The sequence below is a fragment of the Mustela lutreola genome, chromosome 1, assembly GCF_030435805.1.
Source record: "Mustela lutreola isolate mMusLut2 chromosome 1, mMusLut2.pri, whole genome shotgun sequence".
Taxonomy (NCBI): Eukaryota; Metazoa; Chordata; class Mammalia; order Carnivora; family Mustelidae; genus Mustela; species Mustela lutreola.
The window spans coordinates 64924956-64947738 of record NC_081290.1 but is presented as its reverse complement, the minus strand read 5'-3'; the positions used below and the strand labels follow the sequence as shown (position 1 = coordinate 64947738).

The 22783-nt window shown below is 53.6% G+C and overlaps 1 protein-coding gene and 1 long non-coding RNA gene across 8 annotated transcripts in view; one reads left to right on the top strand and one right to left on the bottom strand.

Moving 5' to 3' along the window:
• LOC131826587 (uncharacterized) overlaps positions 1 to 14415 on the bottom strand; it is a 72944-nt gene extending 58529 nt beyond the window's left edge. For 2 of the 6 annotated variants that reach the window (XR_009351659.1, XR_009351661.1), the window contains exons 1-2: positions 14266 to 14415; positions 11116 to 11497 (exon numbers count right to left, since the gene is read on the bottom strand). This is a non-coding gene — a long non-coding RNA (uncharacterized LOC131826587). The other 4 variants (XR_009351665.1, XR_009351664.1, XR_009351662.1 and 1 more) reach the window with 4 other exon arrangements.
• Positions 14416 to 14715: 300 nt separating this feature from the next.
• GRPEL1 (GrpE like 1, mitochondrial) lies at positions 14716 to 22387 on the top strand. 2 transcript variants are annotated; one of them, XM_059165966.1, is made up of 4 exons: positions 14716 to 14850; positions 17302 to 17464; positions 18698 to 18779; positions 21227 to 22387. In XM_059165966.1, the coding sequence occupies exons 1-4, from the start codon at positions 14747 to 14749 to the stop codon at positions 21571 to 21573; spliced, it is 696 nt and encodes a 231-aa protein (XP_059021949.1). In that variant the 5' UTR covers positions 14716 to 14746; the 3' UTR covers positions 21574 to 22387. The 2 variants fall into 2 exon arrangements, with proteins under 2 accessions (XP_059021949.1, XP_059021955.1); XM_059165972.1 differs by lacking the exon at positions 14716 to 14850 and adding an exon at positions 14863 to 15303.
• Positions 22388 to 22783: the final 396 nt, after the last annotated feature.

Here is a 22783-nt window from a genome sequence, read left to right as displayed (position 1 = left end):
AGACCACAGTCTAGGGGCAGGACTGTGTCTTCACCCCTGGACCCCCGATCCCGAACACCCAAATCAGGGCTTAAATAAATATGGAAAGTAAAGAGGGGTGGGGAAGGTGGGACAGAGCCCGGGGAGAGGGCAAGATGCGGGGGTGATGGTCCGGATGGTATTGACCCAGGAGAGACTGGGCGGGGCACCTCAGCAGGGGCTTTGTACATCCACCACTAACTGCTAGTCCTTCGAGGCAAAAGCAAGTTGTCCTCAAGTACTGGTTTGCGATGGCAGCAGGAGAATGAAGTGAGCCCAGTGCAGTCGCAGGGGTGGGGGTGGGGGATCCCATTCTCCCGGGACAGTCCTGCAGGGATGCCCCAATGTGAACAACACAGTCCCTCCTCCTTCCCACAGGCTCTCTGGGCTCTGGCCACACCAGGGGAGCAGACAAGTCTCAGTTCCACCTCCTGCAGAGCTTGGGTCCGGGTGCCAGCAGCCCAGCTCCAAAGCCCCCCGTCTCAGCCCCATGCTACTGCACCACCTCTCATGGGCAAGCAAAGACGGCCAAAGCCCCGAACAGGGGAGCTGGATCCCATCTGGCGGGAAGGGGGCAGGGAAGGGTTCCTGCGGCAGAGCCCAAGGCCCTCCCATGCGCCTGGCATTGAGTGAGTAGGGAAGGGGAGAGGCCTGGAAGGGTTTAGGCAGGTGACGACCAAGGTCAAAACTTTATCTCAAGGCCGGGACGCCTGGGTGGCTCAGTGGGTTAAAGCCTCTGCCTTCGGCTCGGGTCATGATCCTGGGGTCCTGGGATCGAGCCCCGCATCAGGCTCTCTGCTGAGCGGGGAGCCTGCTTCCTCCTCCCTCTCTCTCTGCCTGCCTCTCTGCCTACTTGTGATCTCTGTCTGTCAAATAAAATAAATTAAAAATCTTAAAAAAAAAAAAAAAAAAAACTTTATCTCAAGGCCGACTTTTGGGGAACCCGAGCGGAGACACAGGATGAGAAAGACTTCACACATAGCTGTCAGCTGGCCCACGAGGGGCATGGGATATGAACAGAAATCAACCTTTGCTTCAGGCCCCTGGGGTTGGGCAGCCCTTGGTCGCAATAATATCAATTCGCTAAACTGGGAACATAATCCCATGTGGAGAAGAGGACATAGGGCTCAGGGAGCTAAGTGGCAGACAAGGAGGGGCTCCCAGAGCTATCCCACTGCACCATTCACTCTGTGATGCAGGGAGGAGGGAAGGGGGAAGGTGTCCCCGCCCAGCCTTAAAGGACCACCAGGGGATGTGGTCACAGCCCATGCTCCTGTCCACACTGTGAACTGGCTCTGGGACATTGACATTGTGGGCCTCGGTCTACCTCCTGGCCACCCCTCAGTCCACCTGCAACCAGACCCAGGGGTGCGGAGTCTGGGAAGGATGATACTTTCCTCTGGTGTTCATGGTCCCTCCCCATGGAGCAATATGGCCTTTCCCAGGCACCCAGGGCCAGGGAAAGCTGGTAGTCTCAGCCCATGAGCACCCCACTGAAGAAAGCCTTGGTGCCCAACCCCCTTGAGATCTTCCTGGGGCCAGATTCTATCTTTGGTGGGGAGTCAGGGAGGAGGCAGAGGCTGATTCCATCCTCAGACCATCCTCAGTTGGGCTGACGGATCATTGCCATCCGTTTGTTTCCCAGAGCCTTGGCAGCCCCTTGCAAGCCCTGGAAATCCATAAGGTGCTTTTTTAGTATCCCCCATAGCTTTAAAGAGAGGGAGAAGAGAGAGAGGGAGGGAGATGTTCTGAAGACTTAGATCTGATTCATCCCTTACGGCCATGGGTCAAGGATGAGCCTGGGGGCCAGGGGAAGGAAGCATGGCAGAGATGTCCTCTGTAACCACGTCAAAGCTGGGTCTGGACAATCCGACCTCCTGGCCCCCAGGAAGCTGGGCAGGTTTCCAGGCCACACTTCTCTAAGCTCTTTCTCCGTACACATGGCCAGGGGATGGGTGATGCCAAGGGCTTTCCCAGCTGAATATCCATTGTGCATGTGCTGTCTGGTATCCCCAGGGACTGAGAGGTCCTCCCTGTGTCCATGTCATGGTGCTTCCTTCTTTCCTCCTTCCTGGCCTCCCTCCTGTTTCCATCATCTCCCTCTACCGCTCCAGCGTAATGACCATTCCACTCATATGCCTGTCCCAAGACCCCAGGGCTGCCATTAGAAAGAAACAGCATGTTTAAAATAAAATGGGCTGAGCCAGCCTCCTCACTGTCTCTCCTGCACCCCCAGACTCAGTGGGTCACCAAACATGGGGGCTAACAGTACAGGAGTCCACCAGCACCCCTGCCTGCCCACCCCGCTAACTCCGGGCCTGCAGAACAGGGCCTCCTGGGACAGCCAGGGAAGAGGACTTGCCTGTCCAGGAAAGCCCCCGGGAAACCCCGACTTGGGTGTTCGAAGGAAGAGGGGGACTGAAATAGCGGAAGTATGGGATGGCTCAGATAGCAGGATGCAAACTTGAGACGAAAGATAGCATATTTGCTCAGAAATGTGGTTTCAAGCATCCTTCCATCCATTCATCCATACAGTCAAGCATCCATCCATGCATCCCTCTGTCCATTCATTCATCCATCCATCCTTCCATCCACAACCACTGTCATCATTTATCCATTCACTGTCCATCCATTCATCCATCCATCCTTCCATCCAGCTATCCACGATCTGTTCTGTCCATAAAAACTTAGTACACTAGGCATCTCGTCAGTGCTGAGAACCATCCTCAAGGAGCTCAGGCCAGGGGCGCCAGTGGCTCAGTCATTAAGCGTCTGCCTTTGGCTCAGGTCACGATCCCAGGGTCCCGCATCAGGCTCCCTGCTTGGCAGGAAGCCTGCTTCTCCCACTCCCAATCCCCCTGCTCTCTTGCTGTGTATCTCTCTGTCAAATAAATAAATAAAATCTTAAAAACAAACAAACAAACAAAAAGAAGCAGCAGCAGCTGCAGCTCAAGCCAGTAGAAACAGAAATGCAACAAGACAACACTGATGAAGGTTGGTGGGGCTGGACCAGAGAAGTACTGTGGTCTGGGGAGGCCCAAGAGGCACGTGACCCATAGACGGGGTGCCCAGGAGGGCTTCATGGAGGGGGTAGTGCCAGAACCACATATTAAAGGATGAGTAAGGCACCCAAGCAAAAGGAATGGGTGTTTCTCTCAGACAGCAAACCCAGAGCGCCATAAACTGTGAAGGCCCTGGAGGCCAGTCTGAGGGGGCTGGAGGTCAGGACACCAGGGGCAGGGAGAGGTGGGGAGGGAGAAGGTGGAGAAAAGATAGTTGTGTGGATGGGGCTAGCTGGGGAACGAGCCCACAAAGGGGGCAGGCCCTACTGGTGATGGATGACTCTGGAGAGGAGGTCTTCGGGGGAAGGTCTCTCCCTTACAAACTGCTGTTCCAATGGTCTCACCCATGCATGGTCAGACGTCGAAGGCCAAAGCAGGCTGACCTCCAGTGCCAGGGCCCACAGCAGCGCCGGGCATGGGGCTGGCGGGTCACACAGCTACTGGGTCGGGGCGGGCCCGGGGATGGCCTGATTCCCATTCGCAGCTACTGTGCACGTAAACATCTGGCTGGGCAAAGAGACGCAGGTGTGAGCAGGTGGAAGCTGGGCTGGCACTGGGGGGCACGGCCAGAGACCCCAGGCCTTCCAGGTGGAGCCCTCGGCTCGGGGCCCCAAGCAGCATGGAAAGCTCCTCACACGAGTTTCCACAATTAGAGTTTTGCAAGGGACACATATTTCCCCTGGTCACGCAAAGTGATTGGAGCCCCTGCTCCTCCCAGTTCTGTGAGGACAAATTCCAAACGCCTCCAGCATTCTCCTGCGGGGACCTATCTGCCAAAGATGCCTTCCCTATCCGCAGGAATAGAAACGCAGGGACAGAAAGGATTTCCGGCCTTCCCGGCAACGGGGCATACTGAATGCCATTTTTTGCACTGATTTTTTTTCAAACCACAAATAGTGTGTTCAAGATATTTCCAGGAACGAACAAAGAAAAATCGGGGACAACTTATTTAAATCATCTCTCTTGGCTGAACTCAGCAGAGTGGGGGAAAACAGCAGTGCCCAGGAGCACTTGCTGGGGGCCCAGACCCAGTGAGCCCCATTTATCACCTGGAAGTAGACCCTTACTTCCAGACGGAGCCAGACACCTGGCAAGCAGGCCCGACATGTCCAGTAAATCAAGGCAGACACAGGGAACTGGAGGCGGGGGCGGCCCACAGAGAAGCCTGGCCTCCAGGAGGGGGTGTCAGGGGCCTGAAGGAGGCCTCCTTGCAGTGCTATCTCTATCCCAGTGCATGGGGGAATCCGAAAAGCGAAGAAAGGAACCAGAAGGGAATAGTGATGGGGGAAGGATGGTGGGGGAAACAGTGCCTTCAGACTTCCCAGGGCAGCTGCTATCTCTAGTCACTCTGTCCTGCTCAACAGCCCTGAGAGGAAACAAGCCCAGCCCTCATCCTCAGCCCAGACAAGAGCAAAGACCTCCCAGTATGGCCAGGGCCCTGATGGAGGAAGGATAAAGTAGCTTGGGGCAATCCAGGAAAGCTTCCTGGAGGAGGTGACGGCTAGGTTAAAGCATGAGTCGAAAGATAGCTATTAGGGACGCCTGGGTGGCTCAGTGGGTTAAAGCCTCTGCCTTCGGCTCAGGTCATGATCCCAGGGTCCTGGGATCGAGCCCCACGTTGGGCTCTCTGCTCAGCGGGGAGCCTGCTTCCTCCTCTCTCTCTGCCTGCCTCTCTGCCTACTTGTGAACTCTGTCAAATAAATAAATAAAATCTTTAAAAAAAAAAAAAAAAAAAAAAAAAGAAAGATAGCTATTAGCCAGGCAAAAGGACTTGGGGGCAGGGAGTTCAGGAGAAAAAGAAGGAATATTCTAGGCTGAGACTCTAGACAACGGAGGGTGTGCAAGATGTTCAGTGTGCTTATGGGGGTTGGGGGACTGAGGGCAGGGGTCCCTGGGGCCAGTCTTCCTGGCACATGCATTGATCCTGGAAGCAGCAGAGAGCCGCCTGGACGCAGCCAAGGAGGAACTGCGCGATCAGACATCTGCAGGAGCCCTGCCAGCTAATAATGGCTTCTCTCCGTTCTGAACAAGGAGAGAAGCCAGGAAAACCCCAATGAGAAACCAGAATATTCCCTTTATGGCTGGGGAAGTTGATTTTGGAAAACGTGGTTTCTATCTGTCGGCCAATAGATCTCCAGACACTGAATCCTGAGCCTCCCCAGCATGGGCAGGCCTTGGCCACGGGGCCCAGAGAAGAATGTGGGGTCCCTAATAGCCTCACTCATGACCTCACCCATGAGCTCTCTTCCCCTGAGCAGGAGGGAGATTGGTCAGAGTGGGCCAGAGGCCCCTCCCCCAGAGGAGGACCCATCAGGAGGGGTGGCATCAGCTGCTAAGTCCTGGAAGAGCTGGCAGGCTGGGTGGAGGACTGAGGTGAGAGCCTCCCAGGGTTAGGGTCTGCCCTACCGTGCCGGGGGCTCGTGTGTTGTCAAGAGCGACAATGGGCTCCAACCAGCATGTAAGCCAGGGCCGTGTTTTAGAGCACAGGAAACAGGGCCATAGAGAAACAGACGCCATGCTCATCACACAGTGAGTCAGGGACAGGGCCAGCCGGGAACGCAGGTCCCAATTCCCCACCCACAGCTCTATCCTCCCCACAGCACTTTCCACCTGCAGCTGTCCCTGAGGATTTGCACACCCTGGGGATTCGTGCACGCTCCAGGGCCTGGGTTGGAGGTCTCAGCTCAAGCACAGCGTGTGAATTCGCCTGTCCACACCAGAGTGTCCTCTTCTGGCCCCCAGTGGACAGGGTGGAACCCCCCACATGGGGGAGCGCACACCTGCTGGCAATGCTCATCTCTTCCAGAGATGCCCTCGTAGAAGCACCCAGAATGTTCCACCACCTCTGTGGCATCCCTGAGCCCAACCACGCTGAACCAGAAAACTGGCCATCACAAGGTTCTAGCTATGATTCTATCACAGGGAACCACGCCCAAGATCTCACGTGGGCCCAGCCCTCTCCTATTAGGGATATAGAAATGAACACAGAAGACCCCCATCCCTTCAAGGACCCCACCATCCAGTGGGACACACGGTTTAGTCCTTCCCTCTGGGGACAGTCTCAGGGGCTGTCACCCCCTCCCACTATGGCAACAGGCATCTCCAGGCCACCAGGACTGCCTCCCCCCAGCCTAAAGGCAGTCTCTTCTCCCTCCAGGGGGCCCTGCAGGCCACTGCTACCTGCCCCCCTGCAAAACCTACCTGCCTCCTGATGACTCCAAAGGTCTGCCCATGTGGCTCTCCAGATCCCCATTACTTTGGGGTAGAATTAGAGTCCGATCCAGGTGACCCCTTTGTCACCTGACCCCTCCACATCCTCATCACGAGCCGCAACACCTTGGTTATAATTGCCAGGGCAGCAAGCAGCTGCTGGATTTTCTCTGCGGACAGCAAGCTCACTATCTACAGTGATCACGTTCTTTATGGGGGTCCCAAATCCCTCCCTTCTACCCACAGGCCCTAGTTCACGATGCAAGCTTGTGGACTGATAACTATGGCTATTCACCACAGACTGAGAGCCTTGCTTTCCTCCTATGGCGGCCTCCCTGCATCTGATACCCACCTGGGCCCTGGAATGGCTCAGCACATGACAAATGAACCACAGCAACTGTGTGATGTCTTCGTGGGTTCTCCTCATCCCGTTTCACAGATGAGGAAACTGAGGCCCAGAGAGTCAGGACAGTGTTGCCCTGGAAACCAGGGGCGCTGCCCCCTTCCACGGAGACCATTGCCCATTCAGAGAGTACATCTTGTACAGGCAGAAACAGACATCTACCCCTCCAAGCCCGTCTTCTTGCTGGCTTCCCCAACAACTGCCTTGCATGCATTGTGTGCTCTTCCTTCCAGAACCTTCTCTTTCTGTTCCCTCCCTTCCCACCATCTGGGATGGCAGCCTGCATTTGAATGGCCCGTTTCCTTAGTTGTTCCCCTAAAGAAGTGGCCAGGCCTCGCCTTGGCATGCACAGTACATGATAAAGGAGAAGAGACTGGGGCCCCTTCCAAGGGCGAGCAATGGGAAGGACCCCAGCGAGCCCAGCCATTGGGAGAGAGAAGAGGAAGAGGCCCAGCCAGAAGAGACAGAGAATGTGGGGTCCTTATAGCTCTGAGAAGACAAAAGACCTGTTTGTCCTGGGGGACAGACGTGAAGTCTCTGCCACAAGAAACAAAGTCAGTAAAAACAGTTTCCCTTTATTTTACAAAAATGCAATCTTGTGAGTTTTTCAGGTAACTTTAGGTAAATAATCACAACAGTGTTACGAGCATCTTGATGGAAGGCCAGTAGTATCTTTTATTCTGATTACAAGTTTCTGTCTTGGGCTTCCCTCCAGCCTCAGGGATCCTGTCCAGTGTTCCCCGAGTTCCCTGAGTGTGTCCCCCGCGCAGGCCTCAGACAGAGAGGAGTCAACATCTGAGTCCGACCTGATGGAATTTCAATGCTGGAATGGTTAAGACTTTGGGGGGCTCTCAGGATAATGTGAATATACTTTGCCTCTGAGAAGACATGAATTTGGGGGACCAGAGGGCAGACTGTCAGGGGTTAAGGGGTATCCCATTGAAAGGCATGTTGATGTCCTAAACCCCAGGGCCCGTCAATGAGACCTTTGTGGGAATGAAGTCTTTGCAGATGTAATTAGTGAAGCTGAGGCTATAATGGAGTTGAGGGGGCTCTACTCTGACATGAGCGGGTGCCCTTCAAAGAAGAGAGAATTTTGAACACAGTTGTAGTAACAAGAAATCATGTCTGTTGTCATAAGCCAGCCACCATCTGAGTTTCCTAGGGATGTAACAGGGCACCATGGACTGGCTTGCTTACACAATAGGAATTTACAGTCTCATAGTTCTGGAGGCTGGCAGCCCAAGGTCAAGGTCTCGGCAGGGTTGGCTCCTTCTGGGGCCTTGGCAGAGAATCCGTTCCCTGCCTCTCCCCCAGCCTCCGAGGTTTACCAGCATCCTCCACCCTCTCAGGCTCAGAGACGAACTACAGATCTCTGCATCTCCCTGTGCACCTGTGTGTCCAAATGGCCCCTCTCTGTAAGGACACCTGGATGGCAGCTGAGGCCTACCCTGATGACCTCATTTTACCTTAATTCCCCTGTAGAGACCCTGTCTCCCAATCCAAACCTTTTGTTGTCTGGCTTATTTCAAGAACAAGGCTTTCAAGTCTTATCCGCACTGCAGCAGGTGTCGGAATCTTCTTTGTTAAGGTTGAATGACATCACGTCGCACAGATGGGACACACTGTGTGTCAGTCCCTCCATCTGAGGGCCTGAGGACCACTTCCAACCTCTCGGCTCCTGGGGACAGTGCTGTCACGGACATAAGTGTTCAGACATCTCCGGGTTCCTGCTCTCGATGCCTTCGGGGAAAGATCCCCAGGGACCATTTCTCACCCAGAAACGCTGACTTCCATAAGTCTTTAGGATGACGCACTTGCATCTTACCTGATGGTCTAATAAGTTGGTAGAAACCAAAACTTCCCGCCACGGATTTCTGGAGGGAAACTCAGTAGTTCTCCGGGGGAGGGGAAGAAGGGCAAGGCTGAGGCCTGGTGTCCAGCCTCCGTCCTGGGCTTCACCCACTCTGCCTCCGAGCTGCTGGGAGGTGGGGTAACAGAGCCCCTGATGCTCCCAAGTGATGCATTCATGGTTGGGGTGGGCTGGAGGTTTTGCATCGGGGAGGCCCACAGTCTCATGGTCAGACGGATGTTAGGACTCGCTCACACTCTGAGTGCCCGCTACACTCCGCTGGAATAAAAGCCCAGCACGAGCACATTGGGGAAAGGACCCTGGGGTGAGAGGGACAGCAAAATCACAGTGGGGGTCAGATGTCCATTATATCTGAAAATGAAATAACACAGGGATTGAGGCTCCCAGAGCCGGAACACACAGGGACACAGCTCTGACTTAAGCCTGGGCCCCTTGTTCATTGAGGTAGTGGCAAAACAGCCACAGTGCAGGGACCACGAGGGACTTCCTGGAGGTTGGAACAGTAGGTGCTGGAAAGAGCTTGAGGTCCAGAGTGTGAGAGAGTAGGACCTGGACCCTGGACACTGAGCAGCCCCCTTCTCTGTCCACTGGGGTTACGGCGACATCTGTCCCTGACGTGGCTAGGAAGGGACACTGTGGTGACCACCTTAGCAGTAAGTGATGGAAGACCAACGCAAAGCAACCTAAGCAAACAAAGCCACTCCGAACTTGGCTCCTCGCGCGGGGATGGGTGCTGGTGTGCCTCAGGAGTGAAGAAGGGCTTCTGGGGCCGGGGGGGTTAGGCTCTGGGATGGGGATCTGTGTCTCCAGCCCCCCTTCCTGTGTCTCTGCTGGTCAGTCCCCTGGAACAAGGTAGGAAGGGACTTCAGACAAGGTCCTGAGAGAGGACAAGCAAAGCAGATCCCCTTCCCCCATCACCAGCAGCACCAGCAACAGGAGTCATCTTGAAAACATTATGCATGTTTTGAAACCCAATTTTGGAGCAGATTCCGGACCGAAGTGCATTTGCTCCCTATTCGGATGCTGCTTATTCCAGAAACAAAGCCCAGCACCAGCCATCTGTAGCACCAAGTGGAGCTCTCTGGATGCTATGTTGCGGCTCAGGGTGTGGGCAGATGGAGCTGTGGCAGGAGAGGGGATTTACGTGGCAGGGGCATGGCTGGGCACCTCCCCAGGGTCCCTGGCAGTGGCCAAGCTCCAGTCTGCCTTCCTATGGCCTCAGATCACTGGCTTTGTTTCTGGAAGGAACATCTTTCGTTTTGGAAACTCCCTTTGGAGAAGGTGTTTTCCAAGTTTTCACATCTAAGAGGAAAGCAGTCCAATTGGGGAATGCAGGTGGAGGCCAGGGCAGAGCAGAATGTGAAGGGGTGAGCTGGCAGGCTGGGCACACAGTGACTCCGCTACCCAGCTCACAGGCCCCCTGCACAGAACTTCCCTGAAGATTGCTATGATGTGGCTTTTCTCTTCCCCCAGCTCTGTGGGTCGAATGTTGGAGATGCTGCTGTGATGGCCGGAGCTCCATCTTCATAGAGAGGGCGAGCGCCACCACTGGGGGAGAGCAGAGCCCCAAGTGGGAAGAGGTCTGGGCCCCGGATAACCTGGGACCACAGAGCCAGCCTGGGAGCTGTGGACTGCCCGTCCCCTGGACATTTGTATGGGGGAAATTAGTGTCTTTGGCTTTGGCAGCCGTTTCTCGGTTCCCTGACCCCAGGAGGGCTTAGGCATGAGAGCAGGGGCATCCACTGCTTCCGGTGGCTACAGGTCATTGTCTGGGGGATGGACAGCAAAGCCACGTGCTCCTCACGATACCACGAGTGTCCCTAGCCTCATTACTCAGGGGAGAGCCCCACCTCACCCCTGTTCACTGCGGTTCCGCAGGATCACAGCCATCACCTCGAGATGCCTCTGGCTCTGGTTCTGGTTCTGGGCTCGGGACCCATCCAAGCGCAGAGCCAAGGAAAAACAACCCAGCTTCATCATGGGGATTCAAGAGCTGCAGAAGGTAGGGGAAGGCTGATGCGCCAGGGGTTCCCTACCATTCGTGCCCTCCAACGCCTCTGTAATAATCTCCATTATTTTTCTAATGAGAAACCATCCCTCCTGCCAATCCTCTCCCACAGCGCTTTTCATGGTTCTGACTTTTTTCCGGCCAATGATGACTGTCTACCAACACACAGAAGGGCTCGAAACGCAGGGGGCTGTTGGGGAACAATTTAATCAGCCTTACATTCAAATTATCTCTCATGTCCACAGGCTTCATAAGCTCTCCCCAGGGTGCGAGGGGCTTGCCGCCTCCTCCCTCCTTCCCCATCCTTTGGGCAAGCCAAGGCCACTGTCTTCCCAGCTCTTCGGGAAGAGAAAACTGCGCCCATGGAGGGCCCTTGACTGCACCTGGAATAGCTGGTTCTAACTGCTGTCTTTCCAAAGTTCTCAAGGACATGCTGTGAGTTCTGTTGTATTCGTGTCTCCCTGTGCAACAGACGGGACTCTTTTTGCAAAGGTAAGTTCAACAGGAACATCTGTGGCCCCTTCTGGTGGCATTTTCTTACCAAGAACATCCTTCCTGCTTAGAGCCAGTGTGCCAGAGATGAGTTGTGGTGAGATCTGCTGCTAGACATCAGGTCCCTCATCCAGGCAAGTCTCCCAGCCTGGGAACCCTGGATTCCCCTTGGCGGAGGAGTTGGCCACCAAACAAAGCAATAATCCAAAGTGGGACAAGAATGAGCGGTGGTGCTGAAAAAGGGAGCAAGGGCTAGGATCAGTCTATTCCATGTGCTGAGATCCAAAACATGATCCAATAAAGCCAGTAAATGTAAGGCCCACCTCACGGGATTCTTCAGTGCCTCAGTGCCCTTCCAGGTCTCACAGCAGCAGGTGCCGGCAGGCTGGGCTCCCAGGGGGCTCCTTTAGGTTGCTGGTGGAGTCCGGCTCCTGGCAACAGAAAGTCGGAGATCTTCATTTCCTTGCTGACCATCAGCTAAAGGCCACCCTCTGCTCCTGGAGGCCACACACTCCTGTCCCTCTCCCACAACCCTTCCATCTCCAAAGTGGCTGTAGCCATGTTCTCACACTTGGAAGCTCTCTGAGGTGGCTTGCTGGAGGAACCTCTATACTTACCAAAGTCAAGCCCAGCAGATAATCTCCATGAAGGCCAACTGCCTTGGGCTTTTCATTACATCTGCAAAGTGCCTTCAGATCAGCACTGGGATTTGTGTTGGATTGGATAATCAGAGGATGGTAATCTCGAGGCCCAGCTTTAGAATTCTGTCTACCACACCCATTATGCCCCCTCTTTTTTTTTAGAGAGAGAGAGAGGGAAAGCAGGGGAAGGGCAGAGGGAGGGGAAAAAGAGAACCTTAAGCAGACTCCATGCTCAGTGAGGAGCCCAGTACAGGACTCGATCCCACAATTTTGAGATCATGACCGGAGCTGAAATCAAGAGTCGGACGTTTAACCAACTGAGCCATCCAGATGCCCCTCCCATTTTTTAAATTGGCTTATTTCAGAGTTGAATTAAAGGAGGAAAACCCACATCTGCGCTGAGGGACAGTAATAATGCAGTTTGTGGTGGCAGCCAACACTCTGCGGAGACGGACACATGCTGCTGGCTTCCCCTCTGACCGTCAGGTGGAAGCTGAGATTAGTTGAGGAAAACAAGGGAAAGTTCTGCCTTTTTCTGCCTTCGAGACCTTGAACAAGTGACCCAACCTGACGGGCTCTGGCCCTTCATCACCTTATTATTGTGTGCTGACCCAAAAGGACATCCACCCAGAGCCTAGCAGCCACCAGCACTCTGCTGTTAGGAGGGTCACACCCATGGCCCACTTGCCTTTGAGCCATCTGCAGAACCTTCATCCAGGGACACCTTCTTAAACATCACCCCCTCCTTGTCAGGGGCAGCATGCACTGCTGAGCTTGCTTTTCCTGCATCCCCACCAAGGGCCACCCACACCCTTTGTGAAGTGTGATCAGTGGGCTGATCCAGGAGTCTTCCCATACAAGCAGCTTCCTCTCCATGTGGAGAGGACTTGCACCAAGTTCATGAAGACCTCAAGGAACTAACTACCTGAGCACGTTCCCAAGAGCAGTGGCAAAATGACTCTTTCGTATGGGACACCCCAGCTCCCTTTTGGAAGTTTCCAGTGTGGCCACGAGGTGGCAGCACAGGTAGATCCCTGTTCAGGGAGATTGCAAGAGGTGAGACACTGGTCAGGATTATGGCTTTTTGGCAAGCCTGGACCAACTGGTGGTTCACTGTCCCCAGCGTGGCCTCGCATCGCGACATGGGACCTGGTGGCTATAACTCTCTCCTGACTGTCCTCATGCTGCACTGTAAGCTATTTGGGGTGCCCAGACTCCCTCTGAGCCCAAATACGTTAGAAAATGAGTATTTGTTCTTTAAACTTCACAATAAATATAATCCAAGTTTTTGGGCGCCTGGGTGGCTCAGTCAGTTAAGCGTGTCCCTTTGGCTCAGGTCATGGTCCAGGGTCCTGGGATTGAGCCCTGCATCGAGTTCCCTGCTCAGCAGGGAGCCTGTTTCTCCATCTCCTTCTGCCTCTTCCCCTGCTTGTGTGCTGCTTCTCTCTCAAACAAAAAATTAAAAAATCTTTTTAAAGAAATGATCTCAGTTTTACATATGAGCAGATCAAGGATTGTGGCTTGCCCAAGGCCAGTGAGAAACAAGGGCATTATCATGCTATATTTTATTATAGTAAATTTCAAATATATCAAAGAAGAGTTACAATTTGGACGGTATTCACCATCCAGCCTCAACCATTTTCAACATTTTGCCATTTTCTATCTTTTTTTTTTACAAGAGTATTTATAAGGCAAATTCCAAACAGTATGGCAATATAGGGTAAATACTCCGTTTGCATTCCTCAACAAATGGGGCATTTTGACCTAACCGCTACGCCGTTCTCTCTCTGTAACAAGTGTCACGACCTCCTTTACCATTCTGTTTGTATCCAAATTTCCCCTCACCGTGTCACAAATGTCTTTTGTGCAGCTGGTTTTTTCCATCATGATCCACATAAGGTCCTCACATCCATTTAATTGTGTCTTTTAAGCTTTAATTGTCAGACAGTCCTCCTTTTTTTCTTTTCCTCCAGCCCCTTAATTAATAAACTGGGTCATTCTCCCCCAGAACAGCCCCCATCCCAGATCTGGCGGCTGGCCTCCCCCTGCAGGTGTCGCAGACTACCGTTCAACACCGTCACTACTTCTGCGCGCGGAGAAGAGCTGGTCCTCCCCGACGTGACGTGCGGGCAGCCCTGCCCCTCGCGGAAGCCACAGCTCCAGCCCCTGCAGCCCGGGCGGCAAGGGGCCCACGGGGTTGCGGCCAGGCGCGCTGGAGCAAGAGCCGGGTCAGAGTTCCGAGGCCCTCGCCAGACGGACGGCAGCCGAGGGCTGGTACCTCGGCCTCGGCGCCTGTGATCGAGCTGCAGTGGCCGTTGCCACTTGGGTTCATGACCTTCAGCTGTGTCCCAGAGACCCCTAGGCGCCGAGCTCCTCGCCACAATGTGTGTTTTACTCGGAGAAGCGAGGGCACAGCGCAGAGAACCAGTGCCGGCCCACGTCTCCATCCACCCTCCAGCGTCCACGCGGGCCCATCCGCCCCTGGGTTCCCGCCCCGGCTCTGACAGGAGCCCCCCTCCGTCCCCACCGCGGACCCGACCCGGCACCCGGCCTCTCACCGCGCCGGGCGTCCCGAAAGCCCGCACAGCCCGAGCGCGCACACGCAGCTTGCACAACGCGCTCCCACAGCGAAATGCGGCGCAAGCGCCGAAGGGTCTGCCGGACGCGAGTCTCCCCGGCCGAGAGCCGCACTTCCGGCGCCCCGCCCCCCCACGCTTCGTCCCCATTGGTTCTTCCTGGACCGTGCCCCGCCCGCGAGCTTCTCCTCCCACGATTCCCTTCACCTTTTACCTCCTCACCTTCCGAGCCCCGGAAGCCTCCGACCCCGCCCACCAGGAGGGAACGAGCTGAGAGCCGCGGCGGTGGGGGGGGTTGGCGGGGCGTGATCTGAAGCGGCCCACACTATTGGTTACTATTGACTGTCCATCAGAGGAGAAGCAGTTACGGACTGGCTGAAGGGAAGTGGTTGGGCGGGGACGAAGGCAGAGAGTCAGCGCGAGTGGCTACGCCCCCTAGGGGGCGGGCCAGCGAGCTAAGCGCATGCCCAGTGCGTGCGCAGTGGCGGCGGCGGCGGCGGCGGCAGTCATGGCGGCTCGGTGTGTGAGGCTGGCGCGGCAAAGTCTCCCAGCTTACCTGTCTCTCAGGTAAGGCGCGCTCGGCTGCCCGTGGCGGAAGAAGGACGTTGTCCTCAGTGCGGCTTCCACTCAGACCGAGGCCGCGCCGGGGGTCCGGCCCGGAGAGGGGCGTCGTGGGCCCCGCGGTTCGCCAACGCGGCACGCGGACCCCCCGCCCGGGGCCTGGCCCGCTGCTGGGGCTGAGCGGCCCCGCGTACCGGCCCACGCGCGCTCGCGCCCGGGATCTGGCGGGCCGCCCAAGGCCAGGTCGCGCGCGCGTGCGCGTGCTCGGGCAGCGCCAGGCTTGGTCCGCCAGGCGTTCGGGCTCGTCCCGAACCTCGGCCCGGTTCCTTTCGGAGTGCAGGCCAGAAGCGCTGCGAGGGCCGCCCCGCCATGGAAGGAGCAGTTTAGGTGGACCGTCCAGGGCCGTCCCCCTGTTCTTTTAGCCGGCGGCCTCTGCCATTCGAAGTCCTAGATCGAAAGGTAATTTGGCAAGTCTTAGCGTCGCCTTTGCCGGAGGAACGGCTCCGAACCGTGTACTTCACGGAGGAGCTGCTCGGGCCAAACGTTGGGTAGCAGCCGGGCAGAGCCGAAGCTGGACTTCTCTTCGGACGCGCTTGCTCGCGTGGACCTGGAGACCCGGCGGGTGGGGCGAGGATGACCTCCGGTGGTTGGGGGTCACGCTGTGATTGCCAGCCTCGGAAATTACAGAAAGCGACACAAGCGGACAGAGCCTTGGGCACCCGCATTCCCGGGGTTGCTCAGGTAGTCTGTGGTTTTGTATCTGAATTAGTTAGAAAGCAGTCACAAAGGTAGCAATAACTTTCTGTTCTTGAGGACTAGCTGACTGTGGAAAGAGGCTCAAACGGGGAGTCAGGTGGAGTCCTAGTCCTAACTCTGAGAGGGGGCTAAGCTCTGACTGCCTGGCTGCATCCCCTCCGTGGCTGAGCAGCAGAATAGGTACAGAGGCTGTGACTGTCATATCCAGGAATCAGCACTGCTAAGAAAGACAACCGGCCTCACAACAGCATATGCAGTTGTTAAATTACCAGCTTCTTTAAATCACAGAAATAAAATACAATAAAAGGCTTAATGCACTCCACTCCGCAGACTAATGGGTCCTTCCATTCTCCTCCAGGCCTAAGACACAGGTATACATATACAGGATTTCTGGGGTATGTCCTGACAGACAGAGAGGCTTCATGCTTTGTCTATTTCTCTAAATTGCATTTTGTACCTCCCAGTACATCTGTAGTGTATCCCAGAGGTGAGAGTTTGACATTCTTTTTCACAGCCACAGAATATTCCAGGTTGTGGAAGTGACAGTGTGTTCAGCAGTGTCCCCAGCTTGTTGCTGTATTGTGTTGCCGTAAACATTCTTGTACACATAATCTGTGTACTGAAAGCTCCTGTTCTTTGAGGCAGTTCCCTTTATTCTAGGAAGAAGATTGTACTTATTTTCAGATTGAAATGTGGTGCCATTAAGAAGAACTCTTAGCAGGGTGCCTGGGTGGCTCAGTCCTTAAGCGTCTGCCTGCAGCTCAGGTCATGATCCCAGAGTCCTGGGATCAAGTCCCACATCAGGCTCCCTGCTCTTCGGGGTGACTCCTTCTCCCTCTCCCACCCCCCTGCCTGTGTTCCTTCTCTCACTGTCACTCTTTCTCTGTCAAATAAATAAAATCCTAAAGAAAAAAAAAAGAAGACGAAGAAGAACTCTTAGAAGAAATCTGAGTTTTAAGCTTAGAGGAGAAATCTGGTCCTGGTGAAGAAGTCTGAGTTTAAGACCATTCTGCCATTCATCAATAACTTTCTGACCTTGGGCTTATCACTTAACCTTTTTCATTCATGTGAGGATCAGATTGGATAAGGTTTTGAGTACTTCCAGTACTGGGTTTAGAGCTACTTGTTTCCTTCCATATATCCCCCTGCTTTCCTATCTCCAGTGTGGACTCCTTATGTGTAACTCTTACCTATCCTTCAGAGCCCCTCTGTACAAAGCCTTTCATGGTCTTCCATTTCCCCAAAGTTATAAACATTCTAGCCTGAGCCTCCTAAAGCATGATTCCTTCTTTATCACTTTTAAACCCAAAATTATACTTTGTCTGTAGATGCCTTTTGCCCAGTCTGCCCTTGTCCTCTACATCATTAGAAGACCCCACTTCTCCTAGTAGCTACTCACTCAATATGTGATGGGTGTGGATGACCATACATCATCCACAGAAAGAGGTGTTTGGAAGGGGAAGAGGTTAGTTCCATAGCCTTGGTACATTGACAAACTAGTTTACACACAGAAGGTTGTATGTAAGTTAGTACCTTCTGTACATAATATGCTGTCTGGCTTTATTAGATCTAAGATAAATTCATTCCACCTCACACGTCAGTAGCAAATAGTTTTAAATTATCTCAAGTTTCTAAACTGATACATCAGACTTTTAAGCCAAAAGTCCAGTCTTAATTCCCAGTGCTATGCATTTGCCTTAGACCATCTCCTCGGCTGCTGTGCACAGCTATGAAACAGAAGAACAGTGGCCAGAACCTGGAAGAGGACGTGAGTCAGAATGAACAGAAGACAGATACTCCTTCCCCAGAGAAGATACTCCTGGACGAGAAGGTCAAGCTAGAAGAGCAGCTGAAGGAGACTGTGGTAAGGTCATGTGGGCTCTTGTGGGAAGTATGATCTGTTGAGCTCAGGTGGGGTTCTCCAGAGGACGTCTGGCTGGAGGAGGTGGGTCATTTTCCAAAAACTATGGTCGGCTCCTGTAGCAAGTTCCCACTGAAGAAGGGACTAGAATTCAAATCCTCTGTGGCTCTGGTTCCGTCATGAGAATCCTCTTTACATGCTGCATAGATGATACACCAAGTTAAGATGTGAGGTGGTCTTTACAAGTGAGGAACACGCACCTGGCACTTACGCAAGGTCTGACAGGAAGGCAAGGGCCAGGGCCCGAGGCGGGTTCTGTGGTGCACTCCCAGGGAGGGAGGAGTTCGGTGAACTAGTTGGAAGGACAGATCATTACTCCACGTGAAAAGGCGTAGGTGGCACAAATCAGGTTCTTTAAGAATTGAAAACACCCTCCTATCAAACACTCTGTATTGGCTCTGTTTCAACCACCTTATTTACATTAATCTTCACAACACCTGTGGGTCACCTGTTAGAGCCCCGGTTACAGATGAGGACTGAGGCACGGGAAGGTTGGGTAACTTTCCCCAGGTTGCTTAGCTACTGATCGGCAGAACCCAGGTTTGAGCCTTGGGAGCCTTGTTCTAGAATCACCTGTAACTGGAGGACAGGTGGAGGACAGAGGCCCTGGAGCTGAAGTGCACAGATGCGCAGCCTGGCAGGACAGTTGGTGAGAAACAGAGGGCGTAGCATTTGCTGATTGGTACCCAGTGAGTGTTGGGATGGGGCCATTGGGCAGAAGTTGAAAGACGAGATTCACGGATGGGATTTTCTCCACTCAGTGGGCTGGTGGTTCTAAACCCCTCCTGGAGCTGTGGGCTCTGGGTGCGTCCGCCCCAACCAGCGTTCTGGGATTCCCTGAAGTTGGAAATTCTACGCCGAGTGACCAGGCTGTCCTAGAGGGGCGATGAGACAGACCGTAAAACCATGAGATTTTTCCTCATCCTTATCCAGCTGCTCTCTGGGGGCTGTACAGATTCGTGACCCCTTGACGTCATTCCTTGGAAATGGTGACATGGGTGGACCTTCTTTCTGCTCAGGAAGCGGCGCTGCCTGCTGTCTAAAACACCAGACATAATGACACGTGTTACTTGTACTTTGACTTGGGATTTGTTAGTATTGCATTTGTTTTCTTACGAATCCGTTCCCTTTTTTATTTATGCGCATTTCCTATTTGTTCTTTTTTTTTTCTTTTAGGAAAAATATAAGCGAGCTTTGGCAGACACTGAGAACTTGAGGCAGAGGAGCCAGAAATTAGTGGAGGAGGCAAAATTATACGGTAACTTTGAACACTGCTTGCACTGATCCTAGAAAAGTTCGGGGCAGGCAGGCGGGGGGCCAGGATGAGGAGGCCAGGGTAGGGGGGTGCGGGGCGCGTTCCCTCCAGCAGGGAGGGGTCCCCAAGGAGCCGAAGGTGACCCGCACTTAGGATGGCAGGTGTCACTCCTTTGGTGAGGAGTGTGTGTGCATTGCTATCCCCACGTGGATCTCCATTAACCTGAGGCCGTCTGAGCCTGCAGATGGTACCCGCAGGCCAGCCTCCAGATGGGCATTTCCGTGGCTCACTCAGCAGTCGCATAGGCCAGAGATGGAAGATGCTGTCTGCACTGTCAGCATTGGGATGTTTTTGTCACTGTCCTTTGCATTTTACATGTGAGATCATTGAGGCTTCACGAGGCTGGGAAGTCACAGTGGCGTGCTGAGGCCGGTGCCCCCGACTGGTGTCCACTAAATGTTGGTACGGTTTGAGCATTCACGGGACCTTGTGTACAGACCGGCAGGCACCATTCTCCCCAATTCTGGAAGAGCCACCTTGGGCTCATAGACGTGAGCTGCTTTGCCCAAGGACAGAAGGCAGGTGCACGGCCTGGTGGAAGCCAGGATCCAGTCACATCCACAGGCAGCAGCCAACAGTCTCTTCTTGAAATTCTGCTTATTCCTCTTTCTGGTAACGCCCTTCGTTGGCTTCTCATTTGCCTGGCCTCTAGAAGTCTGGGTCCTTCAGGGATTGGAGTCAGGCCTCCCCTCCTCTTGACATCCTTCCCACGAGACTCACCCTCCCACGGGCCCACGCACAGGTTCTTTGTGGCTCAGACGTTTGTTCAGAGCTCTGGTCCTGTCTGTCCTCTCGTTTACCCCGCATCTTCATCTGGGTGGCTCATGGGTGCTTTAAACTCCATTTCCCTTTATCTGTGCTGTCCTTCCTCATTCTGCTAAATGATCCTGTGATCTTGCCTGGTTTTTATTAAGGGCAGGAATCAAGTTCTCTTCTCCTGTCCCAAGGGCACTGAGTGGCTGGCCTCCCAGCTGTCTATTTACCTGGATGGATCCTGGCCAGCTTTGGTGCTCACACCACCACACCCTGGACCAAAGGGATAAGATACAGTCATTCCTCGCTTTACCACGCTTCACAGATGATGAGGTTTTTGCCAGTTGAAGGTTTATGGCAACGCTATGTCGCGCAAGCATTTTTCCACCAGCATCTGCTAACTTCCTGTCTCTGTCACATGTCAGCGAGTCTCACAGCAGTTCCAACACTTGATTATCACTGTGTTTGTTGTGGCCTGTGACCACACCTCGTTGGAATCTCAGATAGTTAGCATCTTTTAGCAAAATGTATTTTTTAAGGTATGTGTGTTTTACACATAATACTATTGCACACCTCATAGATTCAGCATAAACATAATTTCTACATGCATTGAGAACCCCCAAAACTCATTTGACTCCATTTACTGAGCTCCTTACCCTTTCGGGGCAGTCCACAGCTTGAACCACCATACCTGTGCCAGATTCCCTGACATTATGACCACGCTGTCCACCCATTTGGCTGCCCCATCTGGAACCTTCAGCTCGTCTGGGCCTGCCTCTTCCTGTGCTCTGGCTGCCCGTCAGTCCTCAAACGTTTGGATGACTCTTGAGGCCTTGGTTCACAGACCTCTCCTCTGACTCTCCAGTCTCGATGAAGTCCCTTAGTATAATCGTTCCTCGGCACTGGGGAAAGTGCCCTCTTGGAGGTGGGACCTGTAATTTTGTCACTCATAGTTCTTGGATGCCGTGTCTATGTTCCCTGAGGACAGACCGCCCTGAAAGAATCAGCACAAGCTTAATCCATGATAGACGTTGTGTTTTTAGCAGATAGGTAGAAAGTTTTTTATTTTATTTTCCAGCAGGAGGGGAAAGTGTTGTGAGAAGTTGCCCACAGGTGCTGCCTTGTGGTACAAGGTACCCTGGTGTCTGGTCAGGCCCAGACTTCCATTCAGCATCTGAAGCACTCTTGAAACCACAAACAGTTCAATGTAATATGCTGCCTTGAATTTTGAGGGACTTTTCTCCTACCGTCATTTCTTTTGTTAGATTAAGGTTAAAGCTCAGGTGTATCCTGGGAACTCAGCACGGCAGCCCCTCCCCGGCCTCATGTCCACAGGATGCGGTGTTCTGTTTGGTGGCAAGCACAGTTCCTTAGCCCAGGGGAGGGCTGATGGGGAGATGATTCTGCACCTCAAGAGCTGTTTATCTTCGTGCCTAATGAGCTCTCGTCTAAACCCAGAAGTTGTGGGGGGGCTTGTGGGGGTTTTGTTTTTTAATACGCCATTGGAATCCAAGGGCAAGTGAATGGTTTGAAAGGTTACCGTTCGGGAGGCTGTGCGTGCAGCCGGCAGTCTTCCGGCCCTTGGGGTGCCCCGTGGCAATGGGGGTGCAAGTGACCATGTCCTTCCCTTCGTTTAGGCATCCAGGGCTTCTGTAAGGACTTGCTGGAGGTCGCAGATATCTTGGAGAAGGCGACGCAGAGTGTCCCGAAGGAGGAGGTCAGAGACGACAATCCTCACCTCAAGAACCTCTATGAGGGGCTCCTGATGACGGAGGTCCAGATCCAGAAGGTGTTCACCAAACACGGCTTGCTACGGCTGAACCCCGTGGGTGCCAGGTTCGACCCCTATGAGCACGAGGCCCTGTTCCACACACCAGTGGAGGGCAAGGAGCCCGGCACGGTGGCACTGGTCAGCAAAGTGGGGTACAAGCTGCACGGGCGCACCCTGAGACCCGCACTGGTGGGGGTGGTGAAGGCAGCTTAGTGGCCTCATGGGGCTCCCGTGGGTTCTTTGCGATCCCCTGCTGTAGCTCTTGAAAGGTTCATCTTTGTGAATACCTTTGACCCTTTCCCTGTCCTTGTTGGAAAGCTTTAGTAACCAGTGGCTAAACAGAAAATGAAGCCGGTTTCACAGATGCGTGAATGAACTTAAATTTGGGAGTCTGTTCGTTGATTTTTAATACACCTTTAATCGCTCTACATGCTTAGAGAACAGGCCGGCGGGACACGACTGGACCCAGAGGGTCATGAATCATGCTCTAGCTGGTTAAAGCCTAGCGACGTCCAGGTACCATAAATGAGTCAATGCCTTCGGGAACCCCACTTGGGCTGCCCGCTGTGGCTCACCCGGGTCCCGGGCACTCAGCCCGAACCTTCCTGTGCAGAAGGGAAGGCGAGAGCTTGAGCGTGTTCTTCCTGCTTAGAAAAGTTTCGCCATGCCCTCACTGAAGAACATACAAGTTCATTTGTAATTCGTTAGGGTCTAGCAACGAAAATACCCGACTTCCGGCTTCCTTCTGGAGATGGGAAGTGAGCACATGTGCCTGAACAGGCCTCACCAGCTTATTTTGCCCGTTACTGAATTTAACAAAATCAGTCACTCTTGACCTTTTGTTCATCTATTTGCAGAAATGTTCAGATCTCTAGTAGCCACTTACTGATGACCGGAAGGTCTTTACCGTAGAAAGACGGACTTGCTCAAAATCCAAGGATTGCATGCTTCGTACATTTTAAATGTCAATGTTTAATTTTCAAATTTTATTTAAGAGGATTAAAGCCCTAATGTGTTTATTTTCCTATTTTCTGGAAACTGTTTTGTGTATTTTGGTGGAGGAGACCCACCTACACTGAGCAGGATTCCGCTTTCCTGCTCTCGGCTCAAATCCCAAAGCCTTGTGCTTGACACTCAGACATGCCACACGTGGTAGCTTCCCCATGGGAAGGGAGAGCAGGAGGAAAACGGGGGGGGGCCTTGGCTGGGGACAGATGTTGCCATCCATGGCCCTGGGGAGGGGACTGGGGACGGGTCTGCACCACTCTGTAGCCCCCTCTGTTGCTCATTCACAACGGGGTGAGAGTGAGCGGTTACAGACCAGACAAAATCCAGCCTCCTGCTATCTGTGCTGTAGAGAGGTATGTCTGGGACCGAAGGCCAACACTATTAATTCATTTACTACGTAAGAAAGGTGGGGCGG